At 39.1% G+C, this 15,196-nt stretch overlaps 1 protein-coding gene across 1 annotated transcript in view; it reads left to right on the top strand.

Moving 5' to 3' along the window:
• Window positions 1–15,196, top strand: part of MCCC2 (methylcrotonyl-CoA carboxylase subunit 2) — a 208,250-nt gene that overhangs the window by 131,309 nt on the left and 61,745 nt on the right. The window contains exons 12-13 of the mRNA XM_068106084.2: window positions 9,986–10,062; window positions 12,514–12,580. Of these exons, the coding sequence (XP_067962185.2) occupies window positions 9,986–10,062; window positions 12,514–12,580 (144 nt within the window). The remainder of the gene's footprint in view (window positions 1–9,985; window positions 10,063–12,513; window positions 12,581–15,196) is intronic.

Below are 15,196 nucleotides of genomic sequence, written 5' to 3'. Positions count from 1 at the left end.
TGCTAAATCATCTTGTTTCTTTCTTGCTGAATCATTTTGTTTCTTTCTTTCTGAATCATCTTGTTTCTTTCTTTCTGAATCATTTTGTTTCTTTCTTGCTGAAACATTTTGTTTCTTTCTTGCTGAATCATCTTGTTTCTTTCTTTCTGAATCATTTTGTTTCTTTCTTGCTGAATCATCTTGTTTCTTTCTTGCTGAATCATCTTGTTTCTTTCTTTCTGAATCATTTTGTTTCTTTCTTGCTGAAACATTTTGTTTCTTTCTTGCTGAATCATCTTGTTTCTTTCTTTCTGAATCATTTTGTTTCTTTCTTGCTGAATCATCTTGTTTCTTTCTTGCTGAATCATTTTGTTTCTTTCTTGCTGAATCATCTTGTTTCTTTCTTTCTGAATCATTTTGTTTCTTTCTTGCTGAATCATCTTGTTTCTTTCTTGCTGAATCATCTTGTTTCTTTCTTGCTGAATCATCTTGTTTCTTTCTTTCTGAATCATTTTGTTTCTTTCTTGCTGAATCATTTTGTTTCTTTCTTGCTGAATCATCTTGTTTCTTTCTTGCTGAATCATCTTGTTTCTTTCTTGCTGAATCATCTTGTTTCTTTCTTTCTGAATCATTTTGTTTCTTTCTTGCTGAATCATCTTGTTTCTTTCTTGCTGAATCATCTTGTTTCTTTCTTGCTGAATCATCTTGTTTCTTTCTTTCTGAATCATTTTGTTTCTTTCTTGCTGAATCATTTTGTTTCTTTCTTGCTGAATCATCTTGTTTCTTTCTTTCTGAATCATTTTGTTTATTTCTTGCTGAATCATTTTGTTTCTTTCTTTCTGAATCATTTTGTTTCTTTCTTTCTGAATCATTTTGTTTCTTTCTTGCTGAAACATTTTGTTTCTTTCTTGCTGAATCATCTTGTTTCTTTCTTGCTGAATCATCTTGTTTCTTTCTTGCTGAATCATTTTGTTTCTTTCTTGCTGAATCATTTTGTTTCTTGCTGAATCATTTTGTTTCTTTCTTGCTGAATCATCTTGTTTCTTTCTTGCTGAATAATTTTGACCAAAAGCCGTTCTCATGCTCATATTTAGTTTTTGAAACGGTTGTCTTTGGGTGTTTGTACTCGTCATCTATAATTTACAATTGACTATATAATATACCGTTTGCTTTGTTTGCAGTTTACTTGTTTGTCGTAATTATAATTATTTTTCACTTGTTAAGCTCCTCGAGAAAGTTGGACATCTTGCGTTACGACCATTACCAGACAATGGACATAGTTAATGGGAGTCGGCATTTTAATTCCAAGGCATGTCACAAACCATCAGGTTGTACAAACCACTTCCATGAATGTATATTCTTCGTTGCAAGGTTTATTCGTGCCAGACTTTTATCTAAAATTGTGATTTATTTGGTATTGATGAATGAATCGTCGCTGCCGAAGTGCCACACACAGTCCTTATAGCGGAGCTATTTAATAAGAAACCATCTTGTGGCAAACGTGTACATTTTTTCAACATAAAACGAGGCTCTTGAAAGAGATTCTTATAACACACACACACACACACACACACACACACACACACACACACACACACACACCACATGCCAGATACCACACACCACAGACACATTCAATGTACATTATACTAGGAGTTGGGAATGGTGCGGGAGTGTGGAGATTTGGGGGAGGGGGGGGAGTGGGATTCAAGCATGTGCATATATGTTAACTAAATGGTTCTGGGTGAATAATAAAACAAATCGAATTATCTGCATGAATTAAATAATACAAAGAGTTAACAATGAATGAAGTCCAATAAATATTTCATGATGTTTAAAATGTACAGTACTGCAAAGAATTACGGAAACAGATGCAAAACTGGGTATACATTTCTGTTGGTATATTTTGTTAGATTTTCTGGAATGTCGTTGACCATCCGTTTTCATTTTGTTACCTCCTTCACCGAAGGTGGACAGAAGTTATGTTTTTACCCCTGTTTGTTTGTCTGTATGCTCTGTCTGTTTGTCTCTGTTTGGCTGGCTGGCTGTCTGCCCTCTGTCTGTTTGTCCATGTCTTTCTGTTTGTCCATGTCTTTCTGTTTGTACATGTCTGTCTGTTTGTCTCCTGTCTGTCTTGTTTGTGTGTTTACCTTATTTGTTTGTCACATTTATTTGTCTTGTTTGTCATGTTTGTCTTGTTTGTCTTATTAGTCCCCTACCGGTATACACCGGAGGGGACTGTAGGTTTGCACTCCATCCCTCCGTCTGTCAGTCTGTCCGTCCGTCACGCAAATAACAGTTTTCTGGACTTTTTTTCCAAACTCTTAATGCTAATGATTTCAAACTTGGTCCATGGTTTCCGCATGATAGGTTACAGATCAAGTTCGAACTTCACGACGTTTCGATCATTTTTGACCAAGTTATGGCACTTTGAACTTTGGTAATTTCCCCAACAGTTTTCCGGACGACAGACTGCCGGTAGGGGACATGTATTGCAGCGCAATACTCAGAATGCTTGTTTGTCTTATTTGTCATATTTGTCATGTTTGTCATGTTTGTCATGTTTGTCATGTTTGTCATGTTTGTCTTGTTTGTCTTGTTTGTCATGTTTGTCATGTTTGTCATGTTTGTCTTGTTTGTCATGTTTGTCTTGTTTGTCTTGTTTGTCATCTTTGTCTTGTTTGTCATGTTTGTCATGTTTGTCATGTTTGTCTCGTTTGTCTTGTTTGTCATGTTTGTCATGTTTGTCTTGTTTGTCTTGTTTGTCTTGTTTGTCTTGTTTGTCTTATTTGTCTTGTTTGTCATGTTTGTCATGTTTGTCTTGTTTGTCTTGTTTTGTCATGTTTGTCTTGTTTGTCATGTTTGTCTGTCTGTGTCTTTGTCTGTCTGTGAGAAGGATATCTCAAACTTAAGGATGGATTCTGGCTTAACTTGGTGAATGGGTTGGGTGTGTGACGAGAACAAGCCGATTAGATTTTAGTTAAGGTCCAGATACAGATCCGGCCTATCATCGGATCCATCACGTAAACTATCATTGGGATCCCTCCCCAAACCCCATCCACCAGTCCCAATCCCGATCTTGTATCCAATTCAGAAATGCAAAATTTTTGGACATACCCTTCTGTAGAACACAAAGATATAAACAATGGACGATTCCAACCGTGACTGCCAATCTCATTTCCATGATTTGAATATTTTATAATAATTACATGATGAGTCACAATATTGTATCCTCGAATGTCCATTCCCCCTTATTTTTTTCTATTCTGATTGTTATTTTATCATCATTTTATTTTTTCCAATTCTCCTTCACGTAATAACTTTCGTTGTAATCTAAAATGTTTCCTTAGTTTTGGCTAATTTTCATTTTTATTCCATACATTAATTTTGATGCATAATGTACATATTGATGTAATTTTATAAGATTATGATTATGTTTTCATCCCTGCCTGTTTGTTACTTGCCAAAAAATTGTTTTTCGACAAGTATGTTGATCACTCCGGTTTGTGTGTGTGTTTGTCTGTCTACTCACATACTTACTTCCCTACAGGTCACAATTTGAAACCAATCTTCACGAAACTTTACCAAATGGAGGAGTTCTTGGTCCGACACAATCCTATATATTTTTGAGGTCAAAAGGTCAACATAGGCCAAAGGTCAACCACTTTTTTTCAAATTTCTAAAATCTTCAATTTTCATCCGATTGACTTAAAATTTGAATAGGATTTACATATTGGCAAACTGAATTCAACCACCAACTACTTTGAAGATCAACATAGGCCAAAAGGTCAACAGACTTTTATAAACTCCTAAAATCCTCAATTTTCATCTGATTGACTTGAAATTTGAATAGGATTTTCATATCATCTAACTGAATTCAACCACCAACTATTTTGGAGACCAGCATAGGCCAAAAGGTCAACATAGGCCAAAAGGTCAACAACCTTTTCAAATTTCTAACATCTGCAATTTTCATCCGATTGACCTGAAATTTGAATAGGATTTTCATACCAGCTTATTGAATTCAACCACCAACTATTTTGAGGTCAACATTGGCCAACAGGTCGACATAGGCCAAATTTCTAAATTTGTGAATTTTCATCCGATTAACTAAAAATTTGAAGAATATTTGCATATCAAGTCACTGAATTCAACCACCAATTTATCTTTGGGGTGAAAAGGATGCTCTACTGAGTGCCATTCTACTTTGTTCTCTTTTGCCAAGTGTCGCTCTACGAGTGAATTTTCCTTTGTCTGTTTGTCTGTCTGTCTTTTAACAAGATATCTCAAAAAGTTGTCGACGGATTCGGATGCAATTTGGCAAAGGTAGTGTTTGTGACAAGGACAAAATGATTAGATTTTGGTTGAGATCCGGATTCGGATCTGGCTAGTATAATTTTTTAAGTGATTCTTCACCATTGGGAGATAGGACCAAAAACGATATATAGCAGGATATCTCAAAAAGTTGTGGACGAATTTGAACGAACCTTGGTGTAGAGGGTGGGTGTCTGACAAGGACAAATCGATTTTGGTGAAAATCTGAATATGCATTTGGATATGAGAATTATTAAATTATTAAGTGATTCACCCATACACAGCACGGTATCTCAAAAGGTTATCGACAGATTTGGACGAAACGTGGTTGACAGGTTGGGTGTCTGACAAGGACGAATCGATTCGATTTTGATGAAGATCTGAATATGGATTTGGATACGAAAGTTATTTAATTTCTAAGTGATTCTTCACCATTGAGAGTTCGGGCGAAAATTAATATGTAACATGATATTTTAAAAAAAAGTTGTGGACGAGTTATGAGTTGGGTTGGTGACAAAACGAAGCCGATTAGATTTTGGTTCAGGCCTGAATACAGATCCGGCCTATCAGTGAGATACAAAACATAAACTGTTCAGCCTGGTGGAGGTATGCGCTCTACAGTGTGCCATTGTAGTTTCTATATACAGGATGGTCCAGAAACCCTGGGCACATTTTGAAGAACGATACTTGCAACAAACAACTATGCTTATTATTGTTCTTTGGTGCAAAACAAAACATGATTACTCGTAAATGGATGTGACCGCTTCAACAAGCACAGGCATCACGTGATACGCAACAGGGTGAGGTGCATCACGTTATATGGATTGGGGTGAGCTTCGCTCACTGTGTTGCACACATTTGTCTTTGCATTAGTTCAGTTCATTGTGAATTTGATGCCCTAATATGACGGAGGATATCGTGAGACAGAAAATTCGCGCTATACGCTTGTATTCTGTATCTGGAAATTCGGCTGAAGTTCACAGACAACTTGCCAAAGATTGTGGCACCGACGCAATTGACTGAAGAACCTTCAGCAGAATAAACAAGCAGTTTGATGAGACCGGCAGCATTCTTCCAAAACAGTCACCAGGTAAGCCTCGTACTGTTCGAACTGAGGAAAGCAGAGCGGTCATTCAACAACAACTGGACAGTAACACACCATTATCAACTCGTCGTTTATCAAACGTCACCAACGTAAACCGATCATCGATTCGAAGAATACTAAAAGACCTTAATGCGAAACCATACATACCCAGACTAATTCATCAACTATCTGAGGATGATTTTGACAGGCGTGTTGAGGCATGCTAGACATTGCTTGGGTTAATGGATATGGACAATGATTTGCAGAACAGGATCTTGTGGTCAGACTAATCCAAGTTTATTTTATCTGGTTTTGTGAATCGTCATAACAGCGTGATATGGGCAGTAGACAACCCAAGATTTACTGTTGAGCACAACGTCCAGTATCAAGCTGGTGTGTCCGTCTGGGCAGGCATTTCTTCTGGAGGTATTGTTGGACCAATATTTTTAGAAGAAAATGTGAATGCTGCAAATTACCTTCTAATGTTGGAGCAGCATGTATTTCCACTCAATGATGGCCAAATGTGATTCATGCATGATGGTGCGCCTGCTCATTATGTTGCCAGTGTACGACAGGCTCTTGATTTGAACTTTACAGACAAATGGATTGGCCATTTGAATGGCTGCTGCGGTCTTGTGATATAACACCCTGTGATTTCTTCCTTTGCGGTTTCCTCAAACACAAATACGAGGAATCATACGATCCCTAGAGACTTGAAACGATTCATCCGTAATGAGACTGCTGCCTTAACGACTGACACATGCAGTTTTGCGTGTCAGGGTGTTTCGTCATGGCTACAGCTGTGCATAGACAATGAAGGAAAGCAGTTTGAACATTTGAACTGATCTGTTTCATGTATATTAGACTGATTAGAATGTTTAACGAGTAATCATGTCTTGTTTTGCACCAACGAACAATAATAAACTTAGTTGTTTGTTGCAGATATCGTTCTTCAAAATGTGCCCAGGGTTTCTGGACCCCCCTTTATATTTGTATGTTTTAGGAAACTGTTTTGTTTTTGTAAACTTGACAAATTTATCAGTCTTCGGTCTGCCTTGTAGTGTTTGACGATCCCAATAAACCGAAATGATGATGATGATAAATGGCAAATAACATCTGATAGAATCTCTTCCCTAAAAGAATAAGGAATGCGAAAGCTCAAGGGCCAAATAATATGCATCCATAAGTATTGAGGGAGGTTGCCGAGCAGATAAACGTGTTATTAACCACATTATCTTTAACAGCTCTTTGGAGTCAGGACAGGTACCAGAGGATTGGAGAATTGCAAATGTTTGAGAAACAATTTAAGAAAGATTCCAGAGAAGAATTGGGAAACTGTAGACCTGTTAGTTTGAGTTTGACTTCAGTGGTAGGTCAGGTGTTTAAGACATTAATTATGCAAGGGATGGGGAAGCATTTGAATAATTACAAATTAATTAAAGGCAGTCAGCATGGGTTTATTACCAAAGGTAAGTCTCCAATCTATTGGAGTTCTATGAAGCAGTTTTTGATTGGGCGGATGGGGGAAGTGAAGCGGATGAGGGAAGTGCAGGGAATGTAATATATCTCGGCTTTACGAAGGCATTTGATAAGGTACCGACCGCATAGGAAGTTGTTAGCCAAGGTGAGGGTTTGTGGAGTGGCTTGTCAGGTAACTAACTGGATTGGAAACTGGATTTGCGATAGGGAGGAAAAAGTGGCCGTGAGTGGGAAAATGTATAGCTGGGACTTCATAATTTGGATAGTGGAGTGGAAAGTAGGTTTTCCGAATTTGCAGTTGACACAAAGCTTGGAGGTAATTAGGTAGATAACAGAAGGGTGGTGATCAGATTCAGGAAAGCTGAGATCCTTCCAGAGATTGGGCAAAAGATTGGTAGATACAGTTTAACATAAAGAAATATAAGGTGCTGGGGATGGGTAAGAATAACATAAGTATTATGTGATGCAAGAGGTGGTCTCGGAGCATGTCACACAGGAGAAGGATCTGGGGGTGGTAACGATGTGGAGGGGAGTAAGCGGACAGCACAGCGCCAGGTAGCTAGAGATAAAACAAACAAGGATTTTGGTTGTATTCATGGTGGATAAATTATAAATGAAAAGAGGTAGTGTTAACACATTAGGAGTGTAGTGAGGTTTCATCTAGAATATTGTGTCCAGTTTTGGTCATCACATCTGAGGAAGGACACAGGTACCATGGAGGGGCTACAGCATCGAGCTACTAGATTGATTCCAGGGATAGTTCGACTAAGTTATGAGAAGTGGTGGAAGTAGACAGGACTTTATACAATGGAAAGGAGACGATTGCGAGGGGTTCTGACAGAGATGTTTAAGATAATGAAGGGTGTGGACAGGATATGTGCAGGGGAGTTTTTTTTAATTTTTTTTTTAGCAGAATGGACAGTGTTAGTTAGGCCCAGGGTCCATAGCTTGATGGTAACGAGATGAGAGTTGGGACAGTTTTGAGGCAGGGGTCTTTCAGTCGGAGAGTGGTTAATGCTTGGAATGGTCTCCCCGGAAAGGTAGATATTGTTAACAATAGCAGTGGTCGAGGAAGAAAGGTCAAAATTCTTGGAAGAAAGGTCAAACTCGCCAATAAGTGATATTGTGCACCTCAGGGAATGTTCACTATGTGATGGACAATGATCCAGTAGAGATCTTGCAAATTAACTAGATGGAAGGATGCTTGGTGATGTAATGCTCCAATGCTTGGATACAAAAAATAAGTTTTTGTTACAAAATAAAATAATTAACTAATTTACTTTTAAAATGTCAATTAAATGTTGTAATAACGATTATGGAAACACAGCACTCAGCATGGCAGGGCTGGCAGCAGGCCCATAGAGTTATTAGTGGGCACAGTGAGTATACAAATAAAACGCTTTCTGGAGTCGAGAATTGCACAGAAATGGAGGGAGAGCTCGAATCGGGAGAGTGGTCTTGGAGGCAATGCATGCTCCAGGAATGTCGTTATCATGGAAGCTAATGGGAGATGGTTGTGGTATGTCTCAATCTGGACTACATATCTGTTTGCACCCATTTAGCTTCTACATTCTCGTTTTGCAGGGTCCAATGTAATTACCTCTGCCATCAAAGATGGATGGAAGTTATGTTTTCACCTCTATCTGTCTGTCTGTTTGTCTGTCTGTGATCAACATATCTCAAAAAGTTGTGGACGGATTCGGACGAAATTTGGCAGAGAGGTAGCGTATGTGACACGGACAAAATTATTAGATTTTGGTGAAGATCCGGATTCGGATCCGGCTAGTAGAATTTTTTCAGTTTGGGAGTAATTTCTTCTTAATTTAAGTAATCAGCCCTAATCACCTTAATTTAAGTAAGTAATTTAAGTAATTAATTAATTATTTAATTAGTAATTGTAATTAATTAATTTAATTTAAGTAAGTTTAAGTTATCATTTAATTTAAGTAATTTAAGCAATTTTAAGGCAGTAATTTAAGTAAGTTTAAGTAATTTCTTCACCATTGGGAGATAGGGACAAAAACAACATATAGCAGGATATGTCAAATAGTTGTGGACGGATTTGGACGAAACTTGGTGGACAGGTTGGGTGTGTGACAAGGATTAATTGATTCGATTTTGGTGAAGATCTGAATGTGGATTCGGATACGAGAATTATTTAATTTTTAAGTGATTCTTCACCATTGAGGGATCGGGCGAAAAGCGATATATAACATGATATTTAAAAAAGTTATGGACGACTTATGATTAAACTAGGTGGATGAGTTGGTTAGGTGACAAGAACAAACCGATTAGATTTTGGTTCAGGTCGGGATCCAGATCCGGCCTATCATTGGGATACAAAACTTAAGCTGTTCAGCCTGGCGGAGGTGTGTGCTCTACCGAATGCTGTTATAGTTTATATGAAACTTTGCCTTCGCATTAAACCTTGCATGCTGACACAATCAAATTCAAAATCATTAAATCTATAAAAACCACAATTTATTAAAAACCCATTAGTTGTCTGATAGCGTTACCCTAATTGCTCCTTCAAGATCCCACGATGTTTTTCAATAAAGAGTTAGCGAGTTATCCCCACCAATCTGGTGAAATAAAAAATTGGCAGCACTCATGAAAGCCCGGTGTTGGCTTAGCGGTTAGGGTGCCGGCTTGGGATCCTAGGATCCTAGGTCGAATCCCGGTCGATCGCTGAATGAACGCCAGGGGGGTTGACTCAGCCTGTCATCCTTCCGAGGTCGGAAAATTGAGTACCAGCTTGCTGGGATGAATGATCACGGTGTGTACCCCGATTTAGAATAGGTACACCGTATCCCTGCGCATCGTAAGAGGCATCTGGCCATAAAAACATTGCCTCAAACAGGGAACCATGATTGTCATGGGGCCCGCAAGGCTAACCCCCACTCTAGCGGGGAAAATGGCCTTAAAACGATCGATCATTCATTCATTCATTCATTCATTCTTGAAAGACTGTGCAGTGTGCATGGAGCCTAGTTTTGTGTAAATGTATAAATTGACTTGCACCGCAATGAAGCGAATTTTCTTCACAAAAGTACAATTTATATGCATCTGTAAAACAAATTGGATTGCTTAATTGATTTCTTTATGAATTTTTCCTAACTTTGTTTCCAGGCTTTGCCCGTATTCATGGCTACCCAGTGGGTATTGTTGGGAATAATGGAGTGCTCTTCTCGGAATCGGCAAAAAAGGTAACGTGTAATGTATTGTTTGCAGGAAACAAACTATAAGTGTTTTTTTTTTGTATACAGAATCGAGGCTCGTGTGAGAGCTAACACATTGGGCATGAAAACATGCACAGACACATAAAACATGCAATGAAGGGAGCATGAGACAACAGGGGGAGAGAGAGGGAAGCACACAAGCACAACACCAGTAGAGAACAAGGTATAATCGTGGGGAATGGAGAATTCCATTCCCCTCGTGGAATCCCAATCCCATTATTTATGCATATAAATAAATCTATAATCGAGGGGAATGAAGAATATAATGGGAAAAGTTGAACTTTGCAAATTGTTGAGTTAAAAATCAGGGATAGTTGGATGGGAAATTGCTGGAAACACAATTAAAGTACAATATTTTAACCTTGGCCTAGAGGTGCCCTCCAAGTTGTCTGGCTTGGGTTCGAATGCAGACACAGCTATAAAATGTCATCCTGATTGTCTCACAGGCAGGGTTATTCTCATCATTGTGTATGCCATCCCTTGGATGGACGTTAAACTGGTATCCCATCTGCTGGCATTAGTTGGTGGACGTTAAAGATCCCACAGTGTCCTGCGCGAAGAGTAGGCAAGCCATCACCGGCACCCTGAACAGGTAATGATAATGTTAAAAGCTCCAAATTTCACAACATCCAGTAGAGACAGGTGTGAGGCAGGAGGCACAAACCCATTGGGGAGAGCAGTACTCTGCTGATCCATTAACGATGGCATTGTATGCTTTGATACCTTCACCATATCCAAGAAACACTGTCCAAGGTCTGTCCTTCACCCTGGACCACATCTCAGTGCTGGAGCACGTCTCATCTACTTAATGGAAGATAGCCAATATCACTCCACTACACAAAATTGATGCAAAACAGACTCTCTCTCTACTACAGTGCAGGGCGGAAAGTCTACTTTCAATTACAAGCAACGTCCTGTAAATAGCCTGGTGTTGGCTTAGCGGTTAGGGTGCCGGCTTGGGATCCTAGGATCCTGGGTTCGAATCCCAGTCGATCGCTGAATTAACACCAGGGGGGTTGACTCAGCCTGTCATCCTTCCGAGGTCGTTAAATTGAGTACCAGTTCACTTGTAATTCCCTGTGTGTCGCAAGAGGTGACTAACAGTGCTGGTGGCAGGAAGGGCATCCGGCTGTAAAACATTGCTTCAAAAAAGGGACCACGGGGCCCGAAAAAAGCAAACCCCTGCTCTGCAGGGAAAAATGGCCTCTAAAGGTGGTTCTTTTTAATTTTTCTTCAAATGGCTTCACCACTGACCATCAGTTTAGATTTCATCATGACCACTCAACTTTGTTGATGTTGTTGCCTTTTTGTCAATAACAGTGCGAGGCTATGATTTCTCAAGCTCGAGGCCAGGGCTGTGTCTCTGTACATGCCAGGAATTCAATACATTCTGGCACCCTGCTCTAATTGTGAAGCTTGAAGGCTGTTGCTTGGACCAGGAGAGATTGTTTGGAAAGTTTGTCATTATCAGGCCCAGCGTATCAGCATATACCATGAGTAGATTTCCCAGTTGATAAGATCACAGATTTTGTTCGACCCATGGAATCACAAAAGTCCGTAGCTGCAATTCCTTGGTCATTGTTGAGCCAAGTCCTAGCTCATTGGCATGGTGGTAGTTAAATCCACCACAATTGAGGAAACGAGAGTTGGGATGGGTAGCTTCAATTATTATGGTCCATATTAATGGTAGGAGAGTTGTGTACTGAGTCACTATCATTCGGTAGGTGGTACACTAGATAGCATCCTGGGATTAAGCTATGAAATAGGGGTAAGGGGTGTCCTCATCGAGCGTTATATGTTTTAGAGGATGTCTGTTGAAGCGTTACGGAGTATTACGGTTGTCAGATCTGGGTGAAGCGTTACGTAATTTTGAATGGCCCCTTGACGACAAAGCCATGTTGGCTGCTGGAAATATTGAGATCACGTATCTACCGGTCAAGTGGAGAGACAAGCTGTCTTGCGGGTTATACGTGCCTGAAATTTTCCTAGAGCACTTTCTTCCCCAGGTGCGGGTTATAGAAGGGGGCAGGTTATTTGTGTGAAAATACGGTACTATGACTAACCGAGAAGCGACCTGCTGGAGTAGCTAATGAATGGATTCGATTTGGAAGGAAAGAATTGGAGCAGTACCTTGAAAGAAGAGTTGAATGAGAGGGAAACCACCTGGAGCGGAGCGAAAGAGCTGATTTGGAACTGGATTCAGTGGAGGCCAATGTCCCAAGCGGGACGGGACGGGAGGAACTAACCGACTAACTATAGAAGATCGTACGTTGATCGGATAACATTGTACTTGTGTTCATTTTAATTTGACTGTATCATGCATACCTGTTTTGTGCAGTACTGCGCCAATGGCCACTTGCTTTCATACTGTAGTTTGCGGTACATGCCAATGCAGTGTGTATATACTTGCTTTCCCAGTGTACCCACTTCATCCAATTGTGCTGCCAACGAAACATTCCGCTTGTTTTCCTCCAAAACATCACCGGTGAGCTGCTGTTAATCTGCTGAAATGTTTTGCTCTTATGAAAGATGACATTTTAGCAATGAGACCTAATTGGAATCCTTTCTATAATAATTACTCCTATGAGAGTCGAGCGAAGTAATAAATAGTGTTCATTGTTGCTTTTGAGTGGTTTTTATCCCTCTTCGGTACTCACTCTTTTGTACGCTGCACCAGACCTTTCCAGCCGTTAGGGTTCGGCTTCCGGAGGTTGTAATTGACGCTAAGCATGCACGGATCCAGGAAATGAAAATTGTGGCTGAGAAAAATTACTTTATGGCTAATGGAAGGGTTGCATACAAAAAATGTTGTTGCATGCAAAAAAAAACAAAATGTTGCATGCAAAATTCCACCTCATATTGTAGAAATTGTAGAAATAAATTGTAGAAATTGTAGAAATAAAATTGTAGAATTGTATTGTAGAATAAATGTAGAAATAAATTGTAGAAATTGTAGAAATTTTGTTGTAGAAATATAAATTGTAGAAATATCACATTGTAGAAATTGTAGAAATTGTAGAAATTGTAGAAATTGTAGAAATTGTAGAATTGTAGAAATTTTGTAGAAATAATTGTGGAAATAAATTGTAGAAATATTGTAGAAATTGTAGAAATATTGTAGAAATATTGTAGAAATAAATAGATTGTAGAAATTGTAGAAATAAAAATAATACGTTGTAGAAATTGTAGAAATTGTAGAAAATTGTAGAAATAAAAAATTGTAGAATTGTAGAAATAAAAAATAAACACACGTTGCTGCATCACCAAATATCTGAATGTGTAATACTAATGTGTATTATGTGTAAACGGTCCTTATTACAAAATTACTCTCTCCTCTCTTTTTTTTTTTTTTTGTGTACAAGATCGAGGCTCGTGTAAGAGTTAACATCAATCACAAAAAAAAAAAGCGGACACACAAAACATACAAAAAAGGGAGCGGGAGACAAGATGGGGAGAGAGAGTGAAGCACACAAGTACAACAGCAAAGAACAAGGACAACGGAAGATCTGTGGGAGGGAGAGGGCTTGGGGAGAGAAAGCATGGGAAGGCGGGGTGGGAAAGTATAAAACACATGGATACTGCTGAAAAGAAAAAAGTCGGTAATTAAAAAAAAAAAAAAGTGGATTTTGTGTGAAAAGTGAAAAAGTGAAAAAAAGTGAAAAAGTGAAGAAAAAAAAAGGCCAAGCAAAACATTTTGCTTGGGGTGAATTAACTGGGATAGAAGAGATCAAGGTTTTGGATGGGCCAAAACTCTTTGCCATTGATTTAAATAACTTTGAATACTTTGTTCGTCGTCGTTACAATGGTTTCGATTTTCTTGCACATAATATCAATAATTTCCTGATCGATAGTGATGGAGGAGTTTTTATCAGGCGGTATGTGTTACTTTATGCTGATGACACAATTGTGATGGCTGAACCTGTTGAGGAGCTACAGCTTGCACTAAATGCAGTAAGGGATTATTGTGAGCTTTGGCATGAAAAAATAATTCCACTCTGGCATGTTGGGGACAAAATTGTGTAGATCTGTGTGTAGATAAAAAAAATGTGTAAATGTGTAGATTATGTGTAGATCAGTGACAAATAATCTCAATTTAATCCATTTTAAATTCAGGCTGTAACACAACAAAATGTGAAAAGGTCAAGGGGTGTGAATACTTTCTGAAGGCAATGTGAAATAATGCAGTTATTGAAGAATGCGGTGATTGGCCTCGATTGCGACAGCGCTTTGGTCAAACGTTTCTGGTCGTCGTCTTCCTTTTTCCACTTAATTTCGTTTCATCGTGATCGCTGTAAAAACAGGAAAAAGTGGAAGGAAATTTTTTTTCTCCAGCATGGGGCCCTGGGCACCTGCTTCGAATGATCCGCCCTTTGTCCGACCTTGTTCGATTCAGACCCTAGCCGAGTCATACAAAATACTTCTTAAAATTGTATGTGCCGCTTCCTTTCTTGATGCTCAGCATTTAAACAAGTTCGATTTTAGTGGAATAATTTAGGTGTTTCACAAAAACTTTGTAGGCAATGCAGATTCCAAATCCCCAGTTGTGCATTTGCGCATGACTCTAATTCTCCAGTATATTTTGTTACAGGACTTGTTGCAAATGCGTTTTTTATCTCACCGAGAACGAAGTTCAGGGGAGCTTATGCGATGACGCGTCGTCCGTCCGTCCATCCGTCCGTAAACACTTGAAACTTCTCCGAAACCGCTGAATGGATTGCGACCAAATTTGGCACAAATTATCTTTGTTGTATTGTGACTGAAGTTTATTCACGGCATTAAACAAATCGGTGCCTTAGGGGGTCTACTGGTGGTCAAAGTGGATCCAGGTTTGACCCCCAAAATAGGAATTTGCTTTTTCCTCAAAAAAACTACACGCACTATTTAGATGAAACTTTGCCACAACCTTCATCACCCGTGATGTACCAAAGTTTGTTCACGGCATTAAAGAAAACTGCCTCTTTGGGGGTCTATGGGGGGCGGGGGGAGGTCAAAGTGGGTCCAGGTTTGACCCCCCCACATAGATATTTGCTTTCTTCTCTGAAATTACACATACTATTTCGATTAAACTTCACCACATCCTTCAACACGCGAGATGTACCAA

The sequence above is a fragment of the Myxine glutinosa genome, chromosome 2 (assembly GCF_964187855.1).
Source record: "Myxine glutinosa chromosome 2, kmMyxGlut1.1, whole genome shotgun sequence".
Classification (NCBI taxonomy): Eukaryota; Metazoa; Chordata; class Myxini; order Myxiniformes; family Myxinidae; genus Myxine; species Myxine glutinosa.
The sequence above is the reverse complement of the archived record's forward strand: the minus strand, read 5'-3'. Positions and strand labels throughout refer to the sequence as shown.